The sequence below is a fragment of the Mercenaria mercenaria genome, chromosome 15 (genome assembly GCF_021730395.1).
Source record: "Mercenaria mercenaria strain notata chromosome 15, MADL_Memer_1, whole genome shotgun sequence".
Taxonomy (NCBI): Eukaryota; Metazoa; Mollusca; class Bivalvia; order Venerida; family Veneridae; genus Mercenaria; species Mercenaria mercenaria.
Window position 1 is genome coordinate 51,495,652 of NC_069375.1, and position 23,180 is coordinate 51,518,831.

Sequence of the window (23,180 nt, forward strand, 5' to 3'; positions counted from 1 at the left end):
ACTTGACAAGTAAATATCAGTATTTGTTTCATTTTAACTGTCTAATAAGTATATTGAAAAATAGCTCTGTCGGGTAGAATGCAGATACCAATAGCAAATCATCAGATCGTTAACCGGGTACCAAAATTAATACGCTTACGACTATATTAAGCTGGATCATCACTTCCTACTTTGGTACCCGATTTCGATATGTGCAGTTCAAAACAGGAATCAATTCGCAAGGAAGTGTTTCATATAAGTAAATTGATCGATTTATGATAGTTATTGAGTTCTCGTCGGAACCCGAATGTCAGTTGCCGGGAACGGTGCCATTTAATAGAATGGTTACATACGCGTCTATTGATACCAGGTACTCATAGGTAGGTGCTAATTTACAAGTTTAAACGACTATTGTTTCCTAGTTTCCATTACACAGTTGCCAATCTTGTAATTTTAACAGCATTGATGGTAAAAAATGCATTTTAAAACACGCTGAAATTGTTGCAAAATGCATTTTATGATCGTCACCTATGCTCAATACATGTTAAAATGTTAAAAGATATTCGCTAACCTTTCGCAGGGGCGGAGGAGAGTGGGGTGGGTGAGGGGTCCTGACCCCAAATGTCTGTGGAATAAAACGGTTGGTATTGTAAAAGATTTGTTCACCATGACCAAATTCTAAAAACTAGTGTAAGTATGACCGATATACCAACGTATGTATCGAAGATCATAAATATCGGATTGCTTGCCCGTACAAACAAAAGCTTCTTCTGTTAATTTATAATAATATGTTTGACCGGACTAGAACATTCCTTCGACACAAGCAGAGTCGCTGTGTGTCACATTTGTCTTAACCCAACGAATAACATGCTTTCAGAGTGTAAGCGAGATCGAGATACCCAGTTTTCAATGTATGCTCCATTAAGAGTTTTCTTGCTATGGGCCGATACGGTAACATAGCTTTAAACAAATTTGTATGAGCTGGGGTAAATTGAATAAATGAACAGGAAAATAGCGTATATCCCATTCATTTCAAACAGTTTTTAATACGTTATACCTTTAAAATAATTTCTGTAATAAGAATAATGAAACTTAAAGTGTATTGAAATATTAATAACCTATCACATTTCAAGTATCGCAACGCTTCTTTGAACAATTTGTATAGATAAATCGTTAGCCTTTCGGCAGCGTACTTGAATAGAAACAACGTTTAGAAAAAAAAGAGTACTCCAATGCAAAATGGATAACAAATCTAAATAAAAGATATGATTAAAAATATTTGAGATTTGATTTTACCTACATAAATTATGCACAAATATTAGGAAAACGATTTTAATCATACTCTCACAATTTTATGCTCATCTAATGATAAAACTTACAAAACACTTAACTTTTACAAAGTGAAAGAAATAGAATACAACGACTCCATACCAATGGAAATGTGCATTGCATTAGGGTGGTTTTCAAAATAATGAGTTTTTTCTTTTCCCTCATCTTACTTTAATTCAGTTCAGTTTATAAAAGTGTTCTTAGGCAATTTATACCCAAATCAATGTAGTCAATAAATATGTGAACTTTCAGCTTAATGGCTCAAGCCGTCTTAAAGTTATGTTAAACAATATACATTGTAGCTGAATCTGTGCACCAAAAAAAAGGTGATCTTTTGCATGAAAGCTATAATATAAAATTCATTGTTTGCATTTTCTTTCAGAAGAGGCCAATATTCAAGTGAAAAAAATAAAACTTTATTGCTACTTTAGCACTCAAGTTTACCTTCTTCTGTTAATTTTTCTTCTGTTTTATTAATTATTAACATGTTCTATAAATATTTCTGTGTGGCAATTTAACCACCTGTGCCCCTTTTCAGTAACATTTCTGTGTAATTTTATGATTCCACTTTACCATTCATGACATTATGTCATTTTATACTTTGTATGAAGCAATGCATGTACATAAAATGTAATCTATGTGATTACAATGTGTTAGTTATAATTTAAGTCACTTTTCTCATTTAAAGAATCACATGTTTTGAATTGTCATGTTTTGTTGTGAAAATATTTCAGTTTTGTAGTCTTTTTGTGGAATACCCAATTTTTTTGATAGGATATGTATTGAGTTGATCACCAATAATCTTTTTATGAACAGAAAACTATTAAAGAATTATTATAACACATTGTTTCGACATGTGTCCCCTGTGCACCTGTAAAATAACTCAATTTTGAGTGGAAAATTTTAGCATTTAAAATTACTGGACATCTAAAAAAAGAAACTGGCACGTGGTTTATAAAGACTATAAAGAATGTGAGAACAAAGTAGGTTTTATAATAACTTGTTCGTTATTTTTCATTCAGCAAAAACTTTTTCAGGTAATATTATATTTTATATCAAATTTATGCAGAAAGAGTTATTTTAAAAGGCAATGCCCACAAACATTTGATAAAATATACCTCAAACCTATTACTTATCGTGTATTTAGAAAAAAAAGTTGTTGTCATGAAACATTTTAGCATGTATCACCTATCTTACTTGAAATCTGCTGAACTTGCCAATTAAAGGTTGAAATATGTTCTGGTTACGGAATCCTGTCCGTGCCACTTTAATTCTCGCCTCATCAACACGCGACAATGCGATAATTGTCGCATTGTCGCCTTGTCCCAAAACATATATACCTGCGAGATTTAACAATCCTCGCGAGGGTTTTAGGGCGATAATTATCGTCTTAATTTTCGCATGTCTTTCTTAATTCTCGCATCGGGAAATTAAAATTACGCTTAAATAATGATACATAGTTGCGAGAATTAGAAAACCCTCGCATTGTCGCCCGGTGTTAGGGGTTATTTCTTACTATAGCACCGTGGATGAAAAATTCTGTAACACTGCTAAAAAGGACAGGGACTGTCGATTGAAATTAAATTTAAAAAATCAAAATAAGTTAGTTCTGCACGTTCGGATCAACTTTTTTCTACACTGTTGAGTTTGATTACACTCTGATTTTTCAAAACTTCAGAATATACATAGAAAATTTGTCAAAACATTACGATGGGTCGTGTGCTTTATTTTTATTATTATTAATTTGCTAGATTGATTTGAAATAATTAAGATCTCACACAAGTTTTCATAATGGTCGTCGATGGGAAAATCACAATTTTGATGTGGCATTTTCGTGAACAGATGTTTTCAAAATGTTGATTTTAATATAAATTTTTCTCAAATTATAAATTTACATATGCTGTTTACTATGGTAAAATACAATGTTATAAAAAAAATCTTGTATGAAACTTCTTGCCCGATTTTGAAATACTTTCGCACAAATGGTCCTTGTGTGATCCTCTACCAAGAGTGATTATGATTCCTCAAAAAACATGGCCGACAGAGGGCGTGGTCAGTTAACTCTATATGTATATAATGGAAACTTTAAAAGTCTTCATGTATGAAACTGCTGGCCCAATTTTGAATTAATTTCACACAAATGGTCCTTGTGTGACCCTCTTCAAGGAATGTTCAAATTATTTTGAATCGTCAAAAAAAAAACATGGTCTCCAGAGGGCGTGGTCACGTTTCCCTATATGTATATGGTGGACACTTTAAAAATCTTCTTGTATGAAACTGCTGATCTGATTTGAAAATAATTTCACATAAATGGTCCTTGTGTGACCCTCTATGATGATTGTTAAAATTGTTTTGATTCGTCAAAAAACATGGCCACCATGATATGTGGCCATTTTTCCCCTATATGTATATATTGGAAAACTATAAAATACTGTTGTCAGAAACAGCAGGTCCAATTTTAAAATAATTTTACACAAAGTTTCTTGGGTGACCCTTTACGAAAATTGTACACATTATTTTGATTCATCAAAAAGCATTGCCACTAGAAGATATGGTCACTTTACCCCATATTTATGTAGTAGAATTCTTAAATAATCGTCATGTTTGATATTGTCATATCACATCATTCCTCCAATGTCTTACCCCACCTCTACCCGCTTCTACACCCCCTTAAAATGCACATACACATTACCTGCCTGTATATATTTAGTAAGAAACTTGTAACTGTTCAAGCAAGCAGCTAAACTCAGGTGAGAAATATAGGGCCACCATGGTCCTCTTGTTAATATATATACCCATAATAAAAGAGATCCATACATTTCAAGCTGGTTTTAAGATATTATTTGGAATCATTTAACGTGTAAAACCTTTTGATATTATATTTCATCTCTACAAAGATAGTAACGGCCGCGTTTGCCATTAATTCATAAAATTATTTTTGTTTCCGTATTCAGAGTCCAGACTTTATTATACATTATCCAGATAAATGACGTTATGCCATTACTTCGGTTTATCAAACGTGCGGAACTATCTTAATAAGGCAACAAATGCGGTATACCTACTGCATTCCCCTCAAATCTTAGTATATCCCATAACACGTAATGTCAGACGCAATATCTAGCACGTAAGCACTAAGTCTAAATGGACAGACTATCATACAGAGTCTGTTATTATGTTGCATGGTTGCATTCTATGCTTCCAAAATATATTTTCATATATCAACTATCACAACAGCAGTCTCCACGTGCCGTGCGGCGGCCGTAAAGAGTCTCCCCGTACTTTGACTCAGTGTTGTTATATTTGCTGGCAGTAGGATCGTGAAGAACATTTATATTACAATTAAAGTAATTTTTCCGATTGTAAAAGATTGCGACTAATAGTTTTTGTTACAAAAACTTTGCTTTATCGTGTTACGTGCGTTTGTCCCCCAGTTCACCATGATTATGAATGTTACATGTACATCTATCCTTATGTAAAATTTCTGTAAGAAGGACTGTCAATTCGTCGATTAGCTGTGAAATTTGCAGAAAAAATGAATCATGTTTAACCGATTTTCCAGAGAAGAGCCGTATTTTAATGTCAGTATTACAGGACTCGCATTTAATGCATAATGAGGTAGGTCGCATTTCCAGCAAATTTACAACCATTAGATATATATATCATGGCTGATTTTTTTTATTTGAATGTGTAAACTGCGCAAACGTTATCTTTTGCTATCTCTTCGTGTCTCAAAGTTTTACAGGTAATATACATATATACATTTTCCTGCAATATTCAAATTAATCATTTAGTTCTATTTAATGCTTACGAAAAAATTTCACTAAAAGAAGGTTCCTAGAAATAACTTATTGAAGGAAAATTATATGGCACTCGGTTGTCTTTAATATTAATGCGGCCTTAGGTTTAATCCAATTTACGTTAATATTTGTTCCCAAAAGATGACTTGCCATGCGACCTATATTGGAATGGAGAAATGTTACTTAGTTACTTTGGCTACCTTGTAATGGATGTTAATAAATCTTGAAGCATCTTAAAGCCAATAAACAGTCCGCTGTCTTTGTAAAACTAGCACTGATGTCATTGAGGAAGAGTGAATCAAAAGCATTTAATAAAATTATATTAGAAATGTGTATAGGCTATATGCCACCCATTCTAGTAAAATACATTGTAATTAGAAGTTTCCCATCTAGACGTTCAAATCTATGATTACCAAATGTTTAATCCCTGGTAAATTCTTAAACAACAGAAAAGTGTAAATGGACAGTTAGATGTAAGCATCAGACACATCGTAAAAACGCAGTGACTATTCACCGCGTGGAGATGAAATAAATTCTTCTAATCAAAACCTACTCCGTATTCAATAAAGATGTAATTTCAATCTTAATTCTATAATTCAGGTAGTGTGTTGTATCGTTACATGAATATAATTTTCCGAAATTGTTGGTGACTACCAAATTATGTGTAATATGTCACATTTATGATAACAAATTTCTAGTTTATTCTCCGAATGCCTGTTTCGCTCTGACCTACATATTTCAGTGAATAGTACAGTGATTAGCATTGGTCGCGTTTGAAATTGACATTAATGATATGATATCCATAAGACATCACATTAGATGCATCAATCACCCACTTTTTGTTAACTTTGTCCTAAGTACGACCTACTATCTCCTACGAAGGGCTTAGTATCTCCTACGTAGGACTTAGTACCTCATAAGTAGGACATAGTACTCCTACGTAGGACTTAGTATCTCCTACGTAGAATTTAATAGATCCTACTTAGGACTTGGTATCTCCTACGTAGGACTTATAGTATCTCCTTCGTAGGACTTAATATCTCCTACGTAGGACTTAGTATCTCCTACGTAGGACTTAGTATTTCCTACGTTGGAGTTAGTATCTCCTGCGTAGGAGATATTGTTTCATACGTAAGACTTAGTATCTTCTACGTAGGAGTTAGTATCTCCTACGTAGGAGTTAGTATCTATTCCTTAGTAGGAGATACTACTAGATTTTACTAATAAACCAAATAATTAGGTTGTCATCTTTCAAATTCTCAAATGAATGAATAATTTAATAAAATATATGAAAATTTCTAAAATCATTTCTTGTAGAACAACTTCCGCATATATTTAACTCAAAGATCAATATTGGCCGAAAAGAAGAGTTAAGCCAGAGTAGCCGATGTACGGAAATCTATATAAAAGACTATTTCGAGCCGATTTGTAGAATACGCAAGTAAACTGTATAGTGACTTACTGAACAAATACAGTCTTCTGTATTCTTTATGAATCTAAATTCCTCAAACAAAACCTGTTTATAGACAAAGAAACTTTTCCAATAGTTTTTAAACAATCAGTTACTTATCATAAATTTCAGTCAAAATCAGTCTGTAAATAACTTTATCACAATTTAAAAATCCATATAAATCATTATTGACAGTAGATGCCTTAGAAAGAAACAAACATTTATTTTACCAAAAATAATGTACAAACAACTTACCTAAATCAGATATAAGATCGTGTCCGTTTCCCAATATTTTATTTCACAAAGATCTACAACTACAAACTTTCACAGGCTCTGATGCCTCTGGACAGTGGGAATGGAATTTTAATGCAATAGGATTGCATCTTTCAGTCAGTTTACAGCCAATCATTAAAGCGCATTCACTGAGTTACTAGGGCAACCTGACCCTGCTTTGGATCATATGACCAATCACAGACTTCGGGTGGAATTGAAACAGACCTTCGTAACCTTAGCAGGCGGTATTTTATATCTGACGAAATCTCTGCACTTAAATTGGACTGTTAATTCAAAATGCGATGACATCTGTTATATCTATGTTACACATAACTCGACAATAAAGGTGTCAGATTATACTTGCTAAAATTATCATTAAGCCTGCACGCAGAAGTGGAATTAACATAATTTATAAGTCTGCAAAAGACGATAAGAATCCGTAAAGTAGATTGACTAAGATACGTATCAAGCTGTTCGCGTACATATATGTACCTCCAAAACAAAACAAACAAAAAAAGACCCAATAAACACTGTCAATAAACGCCACCAAAACCATGTTCCATAAGTGAGTTTTTAGTCCAATAAACACCATCAAAAGCATGTTCCAATTTTACATGCAAATGAACTAATGGATCGCTAATTAACATAAATGTCTCATTTAACAACACGCTAATGGAGCGCTTAATAGATCGCTTAATGGATGACATAAGAGATCGCATTCTGGATCGCATAATGGATCGCTTAACGGGACGCACAAAAGATCGCTTAATAGGTCGCTCAATGGAATGCGTTTCATCAAACAGATACATTCTTAACAACAGGCTGTATTTGATTGAAACCATTCAGTTTTGGCAAATTGTTTATGTGACTCAGGTGTAGCCTGGATTTGCAGAGATATACAGTAACTATTGAAAAGACCTTTCTGTTAAAATCATTCAAGTATTGTTACAATAATGTTAACTATATATATATTATGCATGACATGATACGAATTTGGCAATCATTCAACATTTTCATGATCATTGGGATTCAGTTTTACACAAATCATTAGATAAATCATGCAGCTAACAGAAATTCAATCTTTGTGATATATGGATAGACAAAGAGAAACATACATTAGCTAGTTTATATATTGTACAGTAAATATGCCATTTGAATCAGCATTTCAAAACTATTATGTTATATTAAATAAAATCTTGGAATTCTATCATACACTTATTTTATAAAAATCTTTAAAAAATCACAATGTAAACATGCGTTTATTTATACTGAATTGTATGTATTAAGAAAATACCTTTAGTTGTAAATCATAGAAAATAAATGAAATAACAAGTACCATTTTCTCTTCAGTAAATCCACCCTGTCCATCCTCTATTCTTATTACCTACAAAATGCACTAATTTATGTCACTCTATATTATTCCTAAGATGAGATTACATAACATAACCATGGCAACTAGAAGATATGCTGTGAATGGTAAATTGAAGGGATTAAAACCATACTTTTCCTGATAAAAGAGGTAAAAGCCTTCTGAATGACTCTGTAAAGTTAATAACTCACTTCAAAATCGCGATCCATTTAATGGAACACGTTCCGTTAGCGATCCTTTGCAACCATTTCTTGATTGTTTTAATGGATCGCTAATGGAAAGCACTGACAAACACCGGAAAAACAGTTTTGGCAGTGTTTATAAGTGTTTGATAGTGTTTATTGGGATTTTTGGGGGGCTCCTTTGTTTAGTAATTCTATATTTCGTTATCTTCTTTCTTTTACTATATTTTTGTTTCTATATCTGTTTATACAAAAATCAACTTCACGTTTCAAAGTTATTAAAATCTTTAAATTCATTTATTTCTAATAAAATTATCTTTAAAATCAATCAGTCACTACTGAAATTTATCAATTAAAACGCATAATTTATTTACAACAATTAACACTAAAAAGCCGCATGACATTTGCTTAAATTTTCAAAATCAAAAAATAAACTATACATCTTTCTGTTTAAAGAACTTTAAGTATGGATATAGGTTATTTTTGATTTTTAAGATATCTTTATTAATGTCAAACACATGGCCAAAGGTATACTTCCCTTATGTAAAAATCGGACTAATTACAGTTTTGGAAAACAATAACTTTTTTTTTTAATTTAACAAAATTTTCACATGGACATATTGCTTTCTATTCTAACTAACATATCCAGAAAGTTTAATAATTATCCATTCAAAAATAAAGTAAGAATTGAATTTAAAAAAAAGTTGAAAAATGGCTGATAATTACATTGGAATCTCTTTTCACAGTGATTTTATTACACAAGGAACTACCGACTAGTTAACTTTGTTTTGATCACATAAGATGCACCTTCAAATTGCACGAATTGTTTATATTGACCTTGCAAATCTAAAAAACCGTATTTTTATATTGTTAATTACAACGCCAGGTTTCAATATTTTATAGGAAAATATACCTTTGCTAGCTGGTATCAAATCTATGCTGCTGGTGGTCAAGTCATTTCCTGATAGAGATGGAAAATAGTAACGGTTATAATCCGCCATGGAAAAGACTAGCGTTAGACAATAAAAGAAAAAATCGAGAGAAGCGCGAAGCTGTAAGTTACTTTTATTTGTCTTTCATCGCCATAGTTCTCATTATTCTTAAATGCAGTAAGTAAACGTTTATCTACCTGACTTGTGGAAAATTATTTACATACCATTTTAGGGCTTTAAACAAAGTTATTTGATTGCATTTATATTAAAGTATGTTATTTTAGGAAGCTAAGAAACAAAAGGAGGAATTGGCGAAACAGGACAGATTAAGAGAATCTAAAGGTAAAGCAGACTTACATTCTTATAATAAATCAATCAATATCTGATCAGCAAGTTCGATAGATTTACTTTTAATCAAGAAGTAGGAAATCACTTGAAAAAAAATCACATATTTCGCATTTAAACTATTTTTAGAATCAATTTTAAGCCATACGATACGTAAACACATTTGTTAGTTAGTCCGTTTGTTTAGATTTACACCTGCACAATGTAGATTATATGACGACCTTTAGACACTAACATTTAGTAAAAACATCATATGCTTTGTCAGCCGCTCATTTGATTTCAAGACATGTTGTAATCAACAAGTCTACAAAATTAGGAACCAAAATGCTCATTTTTGAGATAAATAAGATTTCTGGTAGAATATAAACTTTCAAAGAAACTAGTGTTCAATGTTTACATTAATTCTGTAGAACTAAAAGAGATGAAAAATATCAAAAATCAATTAATACGAGGGTCCTGCAAAAAGATGTGTCATTGGGTTCGGATTTCTTAAGTGCTACGTTTTATCAAAATTATTTTTATTACAAACAGTCCGCCCGCTTAGCTCAACAGGTAAGAGCGTTGGTCTACGGATCTCGGGGTCGCGAGTTCGATCCTCGGGCGGGGCGTATGTTCTCCGTGACTATTTGATAAACGACATTGTGTCTGATATCATTAGTCCTCCACCTCTGATTCATGTGGGGAAGTTGGCAGTTACTTGCGGAGAACAGGTTTGTACTGGTACAGAATCCAGGAACACTGGTTAGGTTAACTGCCCGCCGTTACATGACTGAAATACTGTTGAAAAACGGCGTTAAACCCAAAACAAACAAACAAACAAAATTTATTACAAACCTTCAAAGTATTCCCCCTTTACCGAAACACATTTTTGTAACCTTTTTACCCAACGCGAAAAACAGGTAAATAGTCTCCTTTTGGTATCTGTTTAAGACACTGATAAATGGCGCTGCCAAGAGAACTTCCGGATTTATATTTCTTTCCAGAAAGCATTTTCTTAAGCCATATATATAAATTAAAAAAAGTCACAGGGACTTGGGTCAAGTGAATAAAGCAGATGGTTGACAACTTCCACCTTTTCAGAAGCCAAAAAGACTTACCAACATAGCACTTGTGAGAGGAGGCGTTGTCGTGTATAAGATGGACTCCTGACCATCCTTTGCTTGGACGTTTCTTATTGTAAAACTTTTTCACTTTCTTCAGTACAGAGTTTTTGTAGAATCGTCCAGTGACTGTATGACCAGATGGACAAGGCACTCGAACGACTGGCACACTAGAATTGAAGAAAATTGCGTACAACGTCGTTTTTGAACTTATGGTTCACTTGGCACTACAAGGGCGTTTTTTTTATATTTTCGCTTCATTTGCTTATTATCAGCCCTTCTCTGTGGCTCAACCATGTGCACCCAGGTTTCGTCACCTGTTAGCAAGTTAGAAATAACCCGACTTTTTATCTACTTGTTCAAAATCACGAAAGGGTTTCATGTTCAATATCAAAAGAGTGTTTCATCTACCTTAATTTTTTGTGGGAGGGGATTTGTCTGCCTTAAAATGTAAGCAGAAGGAGTTTTTTCCTGTGTGTTTAACAATGGAATAGGATTTGTCCATTTCATAAAAAATTAACTGAAGATTGGTTTAGTCCAGGATGGGTTTTATCCTACACTCTCCAAAACAAGCTTCAGAATACCAGCGAAACATTGAAATGTGGTAATGGTTATAAAAAGCATTTCATTTTTTCATCAATTCAAACGTTCATTGGGTTGTTTTGTTCAAACATAGCTTTGTAGAATTACTGCGGGATACACTTCACAATTCATGTTGGATATTGTATAAACGTAAGAACTATTGTCTAGAACATCTTCATACAAGGGAAAATAGACATGGTAGTGTTATTATTTTGTGTAGAATGCCATAAGGATACAGTAAGCATATGATGTTTTTATTATCATAAATGTTGCTTCTGTAGCAAAAAACTAGCAAAAACTAATATGCTGTTCTCATGAAAATATTTGAAAGAACAAATCAAGTCTTTTTTGGGCATTATACATCATTATGTCATTGTTATTTTTAAATGAACTTTATTTTTTTACACAAATAAGGTGTCATGAGAAGGTTAGCTTGTTTTAATTTTCTACGAAATCAACATTTATGATTTTAAAGGGAGATTACATTCTTTTCATCTTTTATTTTTTATCCCCATCTTCTCTGGGATTCTTTAGAATGGAATGGATATATAAGAACGGAGGGCACTTGCTGAATTGACCTGACCTTATGCTTTTTTTAGTTGTTCAGTATTTACATTTTACTTTTTTTTCATTCATACAGTATGTACTGCTGTTGTTGTCGTCTTCCAATAAAAAAAAAACACTTGGTTAAAAAAAATAAATAACCCGACTTTCGCATCCTTTGTATGTTTTCAAAAGTTCCCGGGCACATTTAAGGCGTTGTTTCTTTTGCTCCTCAAGGCGCGAATGAGGTACCCACCTAGCGCAAACCTTTCTCATGTCCAAACGCTTTTTCAGAATTGTTTGCACACAACCTTCTAATATGCCAGTACAACTAGCTATATCTTTTATCGACAATCGCGCATCCTGTTTGACCACAGCTTTTACAGCAGATGTTTGCCTTGGTAACAGAGGTTTTAGGCCTACCAGAACGGGTATCGTCTTCGACAGTCATTAAGATAATTTCTCAGCTTTAAAAGCTTTAACCAACCTAAAAACTGTGCGCATTGAAATGGCGTGAGGTCCATATATACCACACAATTCATCAAATATCTGCTTTGAATGTATATCAAGCCTAACGCGGCATTTAATATAGCTACGAATTTCAGCCTTTTCGTCCATTTTACAATGTGACAAGTAAATTGGTCAGTGTATATGACTGCATGTATTTCAATTTGAAATAACCCGGTCATTTGAAAAGCAATTTGCACAAAATTAACGGATTTCGTTAGCTATTGGACACACCATTCAAGTGCAATGAAACGGTTTAAAACAATACCTGGGATAAAACTACGGAAGCCCATTAGTGACATAACTTTTTGCAGGACTCTCGTACTTTACTTCAAAATGTTTCACATAATTAACATAAACTAGTAGTGTATACATTATACGCATACATAAGGGCCTACTGATTAAGGTATTCGCCTCCTGAACGGAAGGCCGAAGACTTGAGCGCCACGTAGATTCATTCTGATGTGGCCGGTTATTTATCCGCCAGCTAGTCTAATTGATTTCCTGCCTGGTAAATGGTATAAAAGGAAAGGATTTGGATGGTCAGGTGTTAGGCAAAAATATCTCATAAGTCAAAATTGCTGACCCTTTCAGAAACGTATCACTATAATAAACCCACTTTACCTTTCATAGCCCAGAATAATTACAGAGAATAGAGATTGAACCTTGCAGAGGGATATATAAAATGTTGCGTTGCATTTTTGGTCATTTAGGTTGTATTGAACAAGACACCGCTATATGACACCTTATCATCAATTGGGAAAGGTTTTTTATCAGCAAATGTTCTACCTAATATTCATTAAATAAATACCACTGTGAATACATTCTTTACCTGATCACAATCATTCAATACAAGTATGCAATTTCAAAACTTCAATAGGAATAGTATGGTTATTTGTATTTGTTTAGAACACTTTATTTTATTATATTTAAATATAATATAAATAAACCTGTAGAATATAAATCACGGAAGTTTAAAGATAGTATTAATTCTGAAGACTTTTCATCTGAGATAGAAAGTTTTAATCATACCCTGATCAAATTACGTTAATGTTTCTGTTTTAAACTACTTTAAAAACCTTGTGTTGTGTTCAAGTTACGTGACAACCTTGAAAGAAATATTATTCATTTCAAAAGAATATATTTGAAAAAAGACTGTAAGCTTTGTCAGATTTTCTAATATTCCTGCAAGTATGCGTTATATTCTTTAAGTTAGGCTCTTCGTCTTTTTCGCGATAATAAGACATGTAACATGTATAAATATTTTTATTACTCGTTCCCTTCTTTTTTAATTTTGACAGCTGGTAACTGACAAAACTTTTATTGATTTAAACGTGATAACAGCTATGTATGTTTTAAAAAAAACTTTTGAAAAGGTATAAGAATCATTATTCTGTTTGAAGAGGACCTCAAAAGCGTTTACAAGTTTACCAGAATGGTAGTTTTATTAGGTAGAGATTCTCTTTAGAATATTTATATGAATTATTCCTTTTTCAATGATGCATTCGCAAAGTCAGTACAATTGTGTGACATGGCCTTCATCATTTTACATAAATAGTGGCAACGTTATATGTTTACCAAATTGTACTGTGACTTACATTTTAACTTGGAATATTTTTGATTATCATAAATTTATCTGAAAATGTTCTTTCTGTATATAATGTGACTTTTTTAAAAACGGGGTTAGGGAATAAATTAAGGTCACAACATTGTTCAACATTTTAGCCTATGTCAAAAGCAATGGATTGTTCAGGGTTTATCATACCGACACAGTTACTGGCCGCATGCCGAACGAATTTCCAGCTTTTGATGGTGGAGGAATACCTGAGGTGCCCTTCCGTACAATATTTAAGGCACGAGCAAGCATCTGTATAGAGCCACCGACCTCTCGTAAGCCACCCTGTATGTCTTCCTCATATGAAAGAATGCAACACGCCAAGCGAGCTTTCGAACCCTCAGCGCTGAACGACGTGTTTTAAAGTCAGCGACCCAATCCACTTGGCCACGGAGGCCCCAGAATGTTAGAAGAGAACTGATACTCGTAAAACTGGAAACAATATGTCTACAATATGCTTTAAGTTCTGTTATCATTGCCCGCACATCAAAGATAATACTATGTATATCTAATGTATCATCTTTCTTAACAAAAACTGTATATGGATACAAATAGATAACGCGATTGATAGTGCGGTCGAATTACTATTGTAAGTTATTCTAAAGGTCAAATGTTGTTATTGTTTGCTGGCTTCGGATTGGTTGAAAAAAGTGTAGGGAAACCCGTTACATTCAATGGGACATCAACTGATTGGTTAAAACGTGTTGCCTTGAGTCATGAAAATATCTTTAAAATCTTAAAATGTAATGTTTTCTGTGCATTTTGAAGTATTTTGTAGCTGCCTGGCTATATATTTATCTCTGAAATTAGCAATTTAGTGAAATAAGTACTAGTTGGAAATTCACCACTAATTTCCATGCACAGATGAGGGTGGTTGTCTTTGAATGGAAATAGAAAAAAAAATGGATCGGGCATGCCCATATAAAAATGGTATTTTTTGTGTCTGGAAGGCTATTTGACAGGGAAAATGGCACCTCATGTGTCAATGAATGTTTTGAGGGGGTCCTACAGAGTCATTTCTCACATTGTAAGCCTGGCAGAGTCTGACCTAAAGCCAAAGTGGTTTGCCGATCCTGATTAGAATTCTTGCAATGACAGCAATGTTTAATACATTTTTCTTGAAATCGTGTTTTGTTATGTTACTAAGAACTTAATGAATGGTGACACAAAGCCTAAGTATATAAAACTAAATATTACTTTCCAAAATAAATCATACATGTTGTATATCTAATACTACTAATACAGCACTATTATGGAACCGATGTCATAAATATCAATTATTTGACAACAAAAACTTCAAGTAAGTGTAAGAAAAATGAATATGCTTTATAAACAAAAATGTTTGTCCAAAAGTAAAAGACAGTAATTATTTAACAGATCCAAGACAAAACTCTCCTAAAAATTATTCGAACATCTAAATCTACGTTGTACTCGGAAACAGACATAATAGGAAAAAAATGAAGGTTGAACTATGGTGACAATTATCAAAAGTGAAAGTATCCAGTTTTATATATAATGGTGCAGATTTAACAGGATATGCATAATTGATTAAGGGGTACAGTAAGCAGCTTAGCAAACAAGACAGGGGCTTCACTGTACGTGGCAGAGAAGGGCATTGCAGATTTAGTTGTTCTGGCGAAGTATCAGGTACAGGGAATTTGAATTAGGTAATTTAGATTTCTAGTAGGGATGAGGTGGTGTTGCTGGTCTACAAGGACATGTTTGAATTTTGCAAATTATCATATGAGACGATTTCTTTGTCATCGGGGAAGCACTGCTTCTTGTTACAGACATACCGTGTCGTTGAGGGGCTAATCACTTCAATTTTACCAGTGACGGGATTATGATAGAGTTGCAAATAGTTTAACAATATTCTAGATAGGGACAGACACAGGTATATTAATTTCGTTAGTTTGTCTTCAAATTTCTCCTCATATGTGCTTTTATTATACTTGTTAAAAATCACTCTTTATTATTATATCTACTTTCCTATGGAAGATGTTTGAATGAATGTACTATTATCGATATCGTCTGGTCAGTGTAGATCTTTTAAAATTGTATCACCATTCTACTAAGCGGCATCACAGTGTAATGAACATTGTACGCAGATTATGGTAATTTGAATTTAGTATAGACGAAATATGTCTTTTGCGAATGTTACAACAAATCGGAATCATGCATATACATGCATATGCAATTTTAGTTTCCTTATTACCAAAAATGTTCAAAATACAATTGCCTTTCAGCTTCATGTCCCAAGTTTTGTTTACATTTGTATATTTACAATGGTTATTGTTGTTGTAGCAGTCTGTTTGCGACTTTTCAGTGGTATTGTTTTCTGATATTGCAAATGAATACAACAACTGAATCAGATATTAAACCAGTCAACAGAAATAAATTGTGAATAATGCGTTATGATATGATTCTGATGGATTTCTATAAATATGGCCACTGAACGAAAGCCAAAACAGGTATATTATGTATGTTCCATCCAGTCAACAACATAAAGTAACAGTATCTTTAATAAACCTCACTACAAGGGTCTTCACAACGCCTTTGAAAGAGAACAATATTCATATCTAACGATGATGGACTTTGTTTTTAGCTCACCTGTCACAAAGTGACAAGGTGAGCTTTTGTTATCGCGCGGTGTCCGTCGTCCGTGCGTGCGTCCGTCCGTAAACTTTTGCTTGTGACCACTCTAGAGGTCACATTTTTCTTGGGATCTTTATGAAAGTTGGTCAGAATGTTCATCTTGATGATATCTAGGTCAAGTTTGAAACTGGGTCACGTGCCGTCAAAAACTAGGTCAGTAGGTCTAAAAATAGAAAAACATTGTGACCTCTCTAGAGGCCATATATTTCAAAGATCTTCATGAAAATTGGTTAGAATGTTCACCTTGATGATATCTAGGTCAAGTTTGAAACTGGGTCACGTGCCTCAAAAACTAGGTCAGTAGGTCTAAAAATAGAAAAACCTTGTGACCTCTCTAGAGGCCATATATTTCACAAGATCTTCATGAAAATTAGTCAGAACGTTCACTTTGATGATATCTAGGTCAGGTTCGAAACTGGTTCACGTGCCCTCAAAATCTAGGTCAGTAGGTCAAATAATAGAAAAACCTTGTGACCTCTCTAAAGGCCATATTTTCATGGGATCTGTATGAAAGTTGGTCTGAATGTTCATCTTGATGATGTCTAGATCAAGTTTGAAACTGGGTCACGTGCGGTCAAAAACTAGGTCAGTAGGTCTAAAAATAGAAAAACCTTGTGACCTCTCTAGAGGACATATTTTTCATGAGATCTTCATGAAAATTTGTCAGAATGTTCATATTGATGATATCTAGGTCAAGTTCGAAAGTGGGTCACGTGCAATCAAAAAACACGTCAGTAGATCAGAAAATAGAAAAACCTTGTGACCTCTCTAGAGGCCATATTTTTCATGAAATCTGTATGAAAGTTGGTCTGAATGTTCATCTTGATGATATCTAGGTCAAGTTCGAAACAGGGTCATGTGCGGTCAAAAACTAGGTCAGTAGGTCTAAAAATAGAAAAACCTTGTGACCTCTCTATAGGCCATACTTGTGAATGGATCTCCATAAAATTTGGTCAGAATATTCACCTTGATGATATCTAGGTCAAGTAAGAAACTGGGTAACGTGCCTTAAAAAACTAGGTAAGTAGGGCAAATAATAAAAAAAACCTTGTGACCTCTCTAGAGACCATGCTTTTCATGGGATCTGTATGAAAGTTGGTCTGAATGTTCATCTTGATGATATCTAGGTCAAGTTCGAAAGTGGGTCACATGCCCTCAAAAACTAGGTCAGTAAGTCAAATAATAGAAAAACCTTGTGACCTCTCTAGAGACCATATTTTTTATGGAATATGTATGAAAGTTGGTCTGAATGTTCATCTTGATGATATCTAGATCAGGTTTGAAAGTGGGTCACGTGCCGTCAAAAACACATCAGTAGGTCAAATAATAGAAAAACCTTGTGACCTCTCTAAAGGCCATATTTTTCATAGAATCTGTATGAAAGTTGGTCTGAATGTTCATCTTGATGAAATCTAGGTCAAGTTCGAAACAGGGTCATGTGCGGTCAAGAACTAGGTTAGTAGGTCTAAAAATAGAAAAAACCTTGTGACCTCCCTAGAGGCCATACTTGTGAATGGATCTCCATAAAAATTTGTCAGAATATTTACTTTGATGATATCTAGGTCAAGGTAGAAACTGGGTCACGTGCCTTAAAAAACTAGGTAAGTAGGGCAAATAATAATAAAACCTTGTCACCTCTCTAGAGACCATGCTTTTCATGGGATCTGTATGAAAGTTGGTCTGAATGTTCATCTTGATGATATCTAGGTCAAGTTTGAAACTGGGTCAACTGCGGTCAAAAACTAGGCCAGAAGGTCTAAAATTATTAAAATATTTTGACCTCTCTAGAGGCCATATTTTTCAATGGATCTTCATGAAAATTGATCTGAATGTTTGCCTTGATGATATCTAGGTCAGTTTCGAAACTGGGTTACGTGCGGTCAATAACTAGGCCAGTAGGTATAAAAATAGAAAAACCTTGTGACCTCTCTAGAGGCCATATTTTTCATGAGATCTTCATGAAAATTAGTGAGAATGTTCACCTTGATGATGTCTAGGTAAAATTAAAAGCAGGGTCACGTACCTTCGAAAACTAGGTCAATAGGTCAAATAATAGAAAAACCTTGTGACCTCTCTAGAGACCATATTTTTCAATGGATCATCATGAAAATTGGTCAGAATTTTTATCTTGTTAATATCTAGGTCAAGCTCAAAACTGGGTCACATGAGCTCAAAAACTAGGTCACTATGTCAAATAATAGAAAAAACGACGTCATACTCAAAACTGGGTCATGTAGGAAGAGGTGAGCGATTCAGGACCATCATGGTCCTCTTGTTTAATATAGTTTCTAGATAAATCAGAAATTTAAATTCGTGAGTCAAATTCTGTCATTTATTTGTTGTGATGAATTATACAATCTAAAGGTAGGTGAGAGTTTTGCAATAAAGGCAAAAATATAAAATCATTGAAACACACTACTGTACATGTTCAAAACACTGGCACAATACCAGAAAGAAAAGATCGTTTAAGTATGCTATTGTATTTGCCATACCTTACCCCTAACCATTGAGACGAAGGGAAACAAAATTCTTACTAATTTCAATTGCCCATCTCTCAGTTTAAATGGGTGCTTGAATTATTGTTTATTTTGAATCGTGCACAAGTCTTGTTTCCTCTAACGTACTCATTACAGGGAAATTCCACGTAATTTATGTATATATAAAACTTCCGGTAACCGGTATTTTACCGTTTTTAGTTTGTAACGCGGCCCTGTGCATATGTATATTTTTTCAATGCGCATAGAACCTATTTGTTGGACTAGTATTTCCCCCCTTAAGGACCATTAGATATTTTGTTGTTGTGATCCCCCGCCGATGAAGGTAGAATATCATCAAACTTGAAATACATATGAACCAATATACTGCGATAATGCCCTTCAAGGTATTTTTCGATTGGTCAATTTCCCTTAGAGTTATTGCCCTTGATTTAATGAAAAATGCACAAAAAATATCCATCCGCAGCCATTTCTCAGTTTCTAGCAGGTAGAATTTCATCAAACTTGAAATAAATATGAACCAACATACTTTGATGATGCCTGTCATTTTCTTTTTTTATTTGTCAATTTTCCATACAGTTATTGCCCTTTAATTGTTTAAAAATCCACAGATTTGTACATAAAAAACCAACCAATTGGAAGAATTTCATTAAAAATCTTTCATTCTTTTCCATGAACATTCATTATAAACATGTGAAGTTGTGTTCCCACACCTGGTCGCCACCCCTTGCCTTGGTCACACCCCTTCCCCCTCCCGCGCCCCCCCATTCCAGATTTTTTTTTTTAATTTTTAATTTTCCATCAATATTTATAATCAACATGTAAACTTTTGTACCCCTCCCCCCCCCCCCCCCCCACAAAACATTCATTTTCTGTTAATTTGATTTTGACTAATGAAATTTTTTGCTTTTTTGTAACATTCTTAAGTTTTTTCTGGATATATTTTTTTGCCGTTCCTCATCACAGACCCTTTCGGCGGGGGATACATCATCGAATTCATCGAATTTGCTTGTTTTATTTTTTTTTTTGTTTTTGTTTTTGCTGTTGTTGTTGTTGAGCTCTTGATGCTGAAGCCTTGGTTTGATAATGCTATGATATTTACATAGCAACAGCCATCTCAAAGTTCCACAATCTCCATAAAGTTTACATTGTCATGTTTGACAAGGATAAACATAAACAAGAAAAGCGTCGAAAGTGATATATCTAAAAGGAAGGACAAATGTCCAGTTCAAATGCCGCAACCATACATACAGCTCTCCGCATGGAACTATTGCTTCGTGCAAACGTACTCACGTTTTCACCAATTGAGCACAACCTTTTCCAGCAAGATAGGCAAAATTAAAACAATTTGTAACAATAAATTTCATTGCTGTGTTTAATGACTAATAACATCTTTATTAATATACATTGATGAAACTGTTGGTATATTTTCAAAATGCCTTACAGGGGCATAACTCAAGATATATCAGAACGCTTAATATGGAATTATCAAATAAGAAACATATATCAAATACAAATTGGTTTCAGGATATGGAATAAATTACAGCCTAATAATATCTATTTTACATCGAATGATTGACGCAGTAAATAGCTTCTTCTTACTTTACAGAATTTATAAATAATTATATCAATATTTGCTGTCAGAGGAGAGCAACGCTGCTCCACAATTAAAAAAATGTCTTGCCACTGAAAGCTTAAAATGAATGAAGACAATGACATAAATTAGATAACTTTGCTTAACATAAACTTGATTAACGAATGGGTACTTTCTTAAACGTAAGTCAGAGTAATAGACCCTCCCGTCATATGATGCAAAATCAGATACTAGCTAAATGCAAAATCGAAGACAGAAGTTACCGAGTTAAAAGCGAAATAAAGTCAAAAGACCTATTAAGTGCATGTCACATTTTCACAGTGGAAACATCTGTGTTGTTTCAATCTATTTCTATTTGTGGTTACTGAGATAACAACTTACATACAATAATTAACCAAACATTTTTATGTCGAAAATTGGAATTAACTGGAGTTCTGGAAATTGATTTTCATGTCAGAATTTCATACGGAATAAGTATGTGCATTTTCAATCTATTTCTACAAGTGTTTACCAATACTGAGATAAAAGCTTAAGTAAAAGCCTGAACCAAATCTTGGAACGCCAACGAGTGCAAAAAGATTCTAACAGTCATTGAATTTTATGTATATTTACACGCAAGAAAACTTCACTCGGAATACATATTTTGACACAAATCTAATTTTTTGCAGCGAAGATGTCATATTTAGACAAGGATAGAGTAAACTTAGGCACGACGGCCTCTTATGGCATATTGATACTCGTATATAAAGGAATAAATAGAAAACGGGATTTGTAGTAAACAGGATGATGTAAATTTGAAATATTCCTTTTTATTTACTAAATAACATCATTAAAACATATTAAAAGATAAAGAAAACGTTTAGAAACAAAACTAGACTTAGACATGACAAGATTCTTTTCCAGATACTAACTGAGTATCAAAAGCATAAGATACGAATCTACAAAAAAAGTTATAATTTAAAAATATGCCGACGATTCATGTGTCTTAATATTCCATGTCTTGGTACTTCTTGTTCAATCTTTCTATGGACTGACCCAATCGTTTTGCACGAATTTAAATAGTGGAAGCATATACGAGGGGCGTTCAATATGTAATGTTACTCCGTATGTAGTTCCGTAACCGCTTATCATTTTTAGATGCGGTTTTCGGCACATTATAGAGCAATTTATTGGCAACACAATGCTGTATAAATTATAAAAATCGGTAGATTCAAATTACAAAATATAATCATTTGAGTGAGGTGTACTCGGGTATACTAGACAATTTCACGTCCAAAATATTGAGATTGTAATATGCAATTCCTTGATTCTACTATTCAACAACTAGAACTATAGTTCATTTTTCAGACTAAACAGATAAAACAAATGATGATCTTCAAAAAAAAACATATGAAAACTAAAATAAAATTTTTTATAACAGTTTTAAATTGAGTGTGTATATTTTTACTCGAAAAATGATAAGGTGAGTACAATAAGCCTCTGCAATTTTGTTAGGCCCCATAATCATCGTTTAAAAAATTCTTTTATTTTAAGTTGATACTACTATCTTAATTCACGATTGCGAAACTAGTTCTTACAACTTTGATTAATCGCTCTCAACACCCATTCCAGATGGAATCAGCCTCGAGTTTAGATTTTTAGTTGTGTTGTAAAATTAAAAATGCAATAAATAGTTTAAAACAAACGCAAACTCATCACAAATTGCTGTACCTCGTAGAAAAATGTTAGAATTTTGTGATTTTACAAGTTCTTCTATTTTTCTGATACTCTGGATGCCCAGGACAAACCTAAATTATAATTATGGTCTAGTATACCTGATCACACCTCACTAAAATTATTATATTTTTACTTTGAACAATCCGATTTTTATAATTTATATAGCATTTTGTTCCCAATAAATTGCTTTATAATGTGCCGAAAATCGCATCTAAAACTGATAAGCGGTTACTGAACTACATACGGCGTAACATTACATATTGAACGCCCCTCGTATACCACTAAATTTTTTATCTATGTATTTTATTGACCTTTAAACCTTGAAATATTGATCTTTTTCCAGGTATGAAATCGGATTACGATAGTGTAACGTCTGAGTTGATCTTCGAACCAGCGCACATCCAAAATGGTAAAACATACATTATTCTCTTCAAAATGTTCAAGCATCAGTTTATCTTTTCTAAATTTAATAAATGACACGAAGTATAAGTAAAGACTGGCAAACTTGTGATCTAAACGAGAATATTGCATATTTTCGTGTAATTCGATATTAGCAGTGTTTTTATCTTCTTAGGGTTATCAAGGGAATGTGTTGTCTGTTGACGACAGTATTTTAAGTTTTAAAACATTTATCAATGTGACTATGAAGGCGAAAAGTTCAACAAGGATTTAGAAACAATACTTACAAATAATTTGTATACTCTTTATTTATTTATC

General features: G+C 33.4%; 1 protein-coding gene across 3 annotated transcripts in view; it reads left to right on the top strand.

The window, feature by feature from the left end:
• The window catches only part of LOC123554019 (uncharacterized), a 74,155-nt gene continuing 50,975 nt past the window's right edge, over positions 1 to 23,180 (top strand). For 2 of the 3 annotated variants that reach the window (XM_045343840.2, XM_045343849.2), the window contains exons 1-4: positions 2 to 359; positions 9,283 to 9,433; positions 9,596 to 9,653; positions 22,807 to 22,872. In XM_045343840.2, coding sequence (XP_045199775.2) covers positions 9,350 to 9,433; positions 9,596 to 9,653; positions 22,807 to 22,872 — 208 coding nt within the window. In that variant the 5' untranslated portion in view covers positions 2 to 359; positions 9,283 to 9,349. Of the gene's footprint in view, positions 360 to 9,282; positions 9,434 to 9,595; positions 9,654 to 22,806; positions 22,873 to 23,180 lie in introns of all 3 variants that reach the window. The other variant, XM_045343860.2, reaches the window with a different exon arrangement.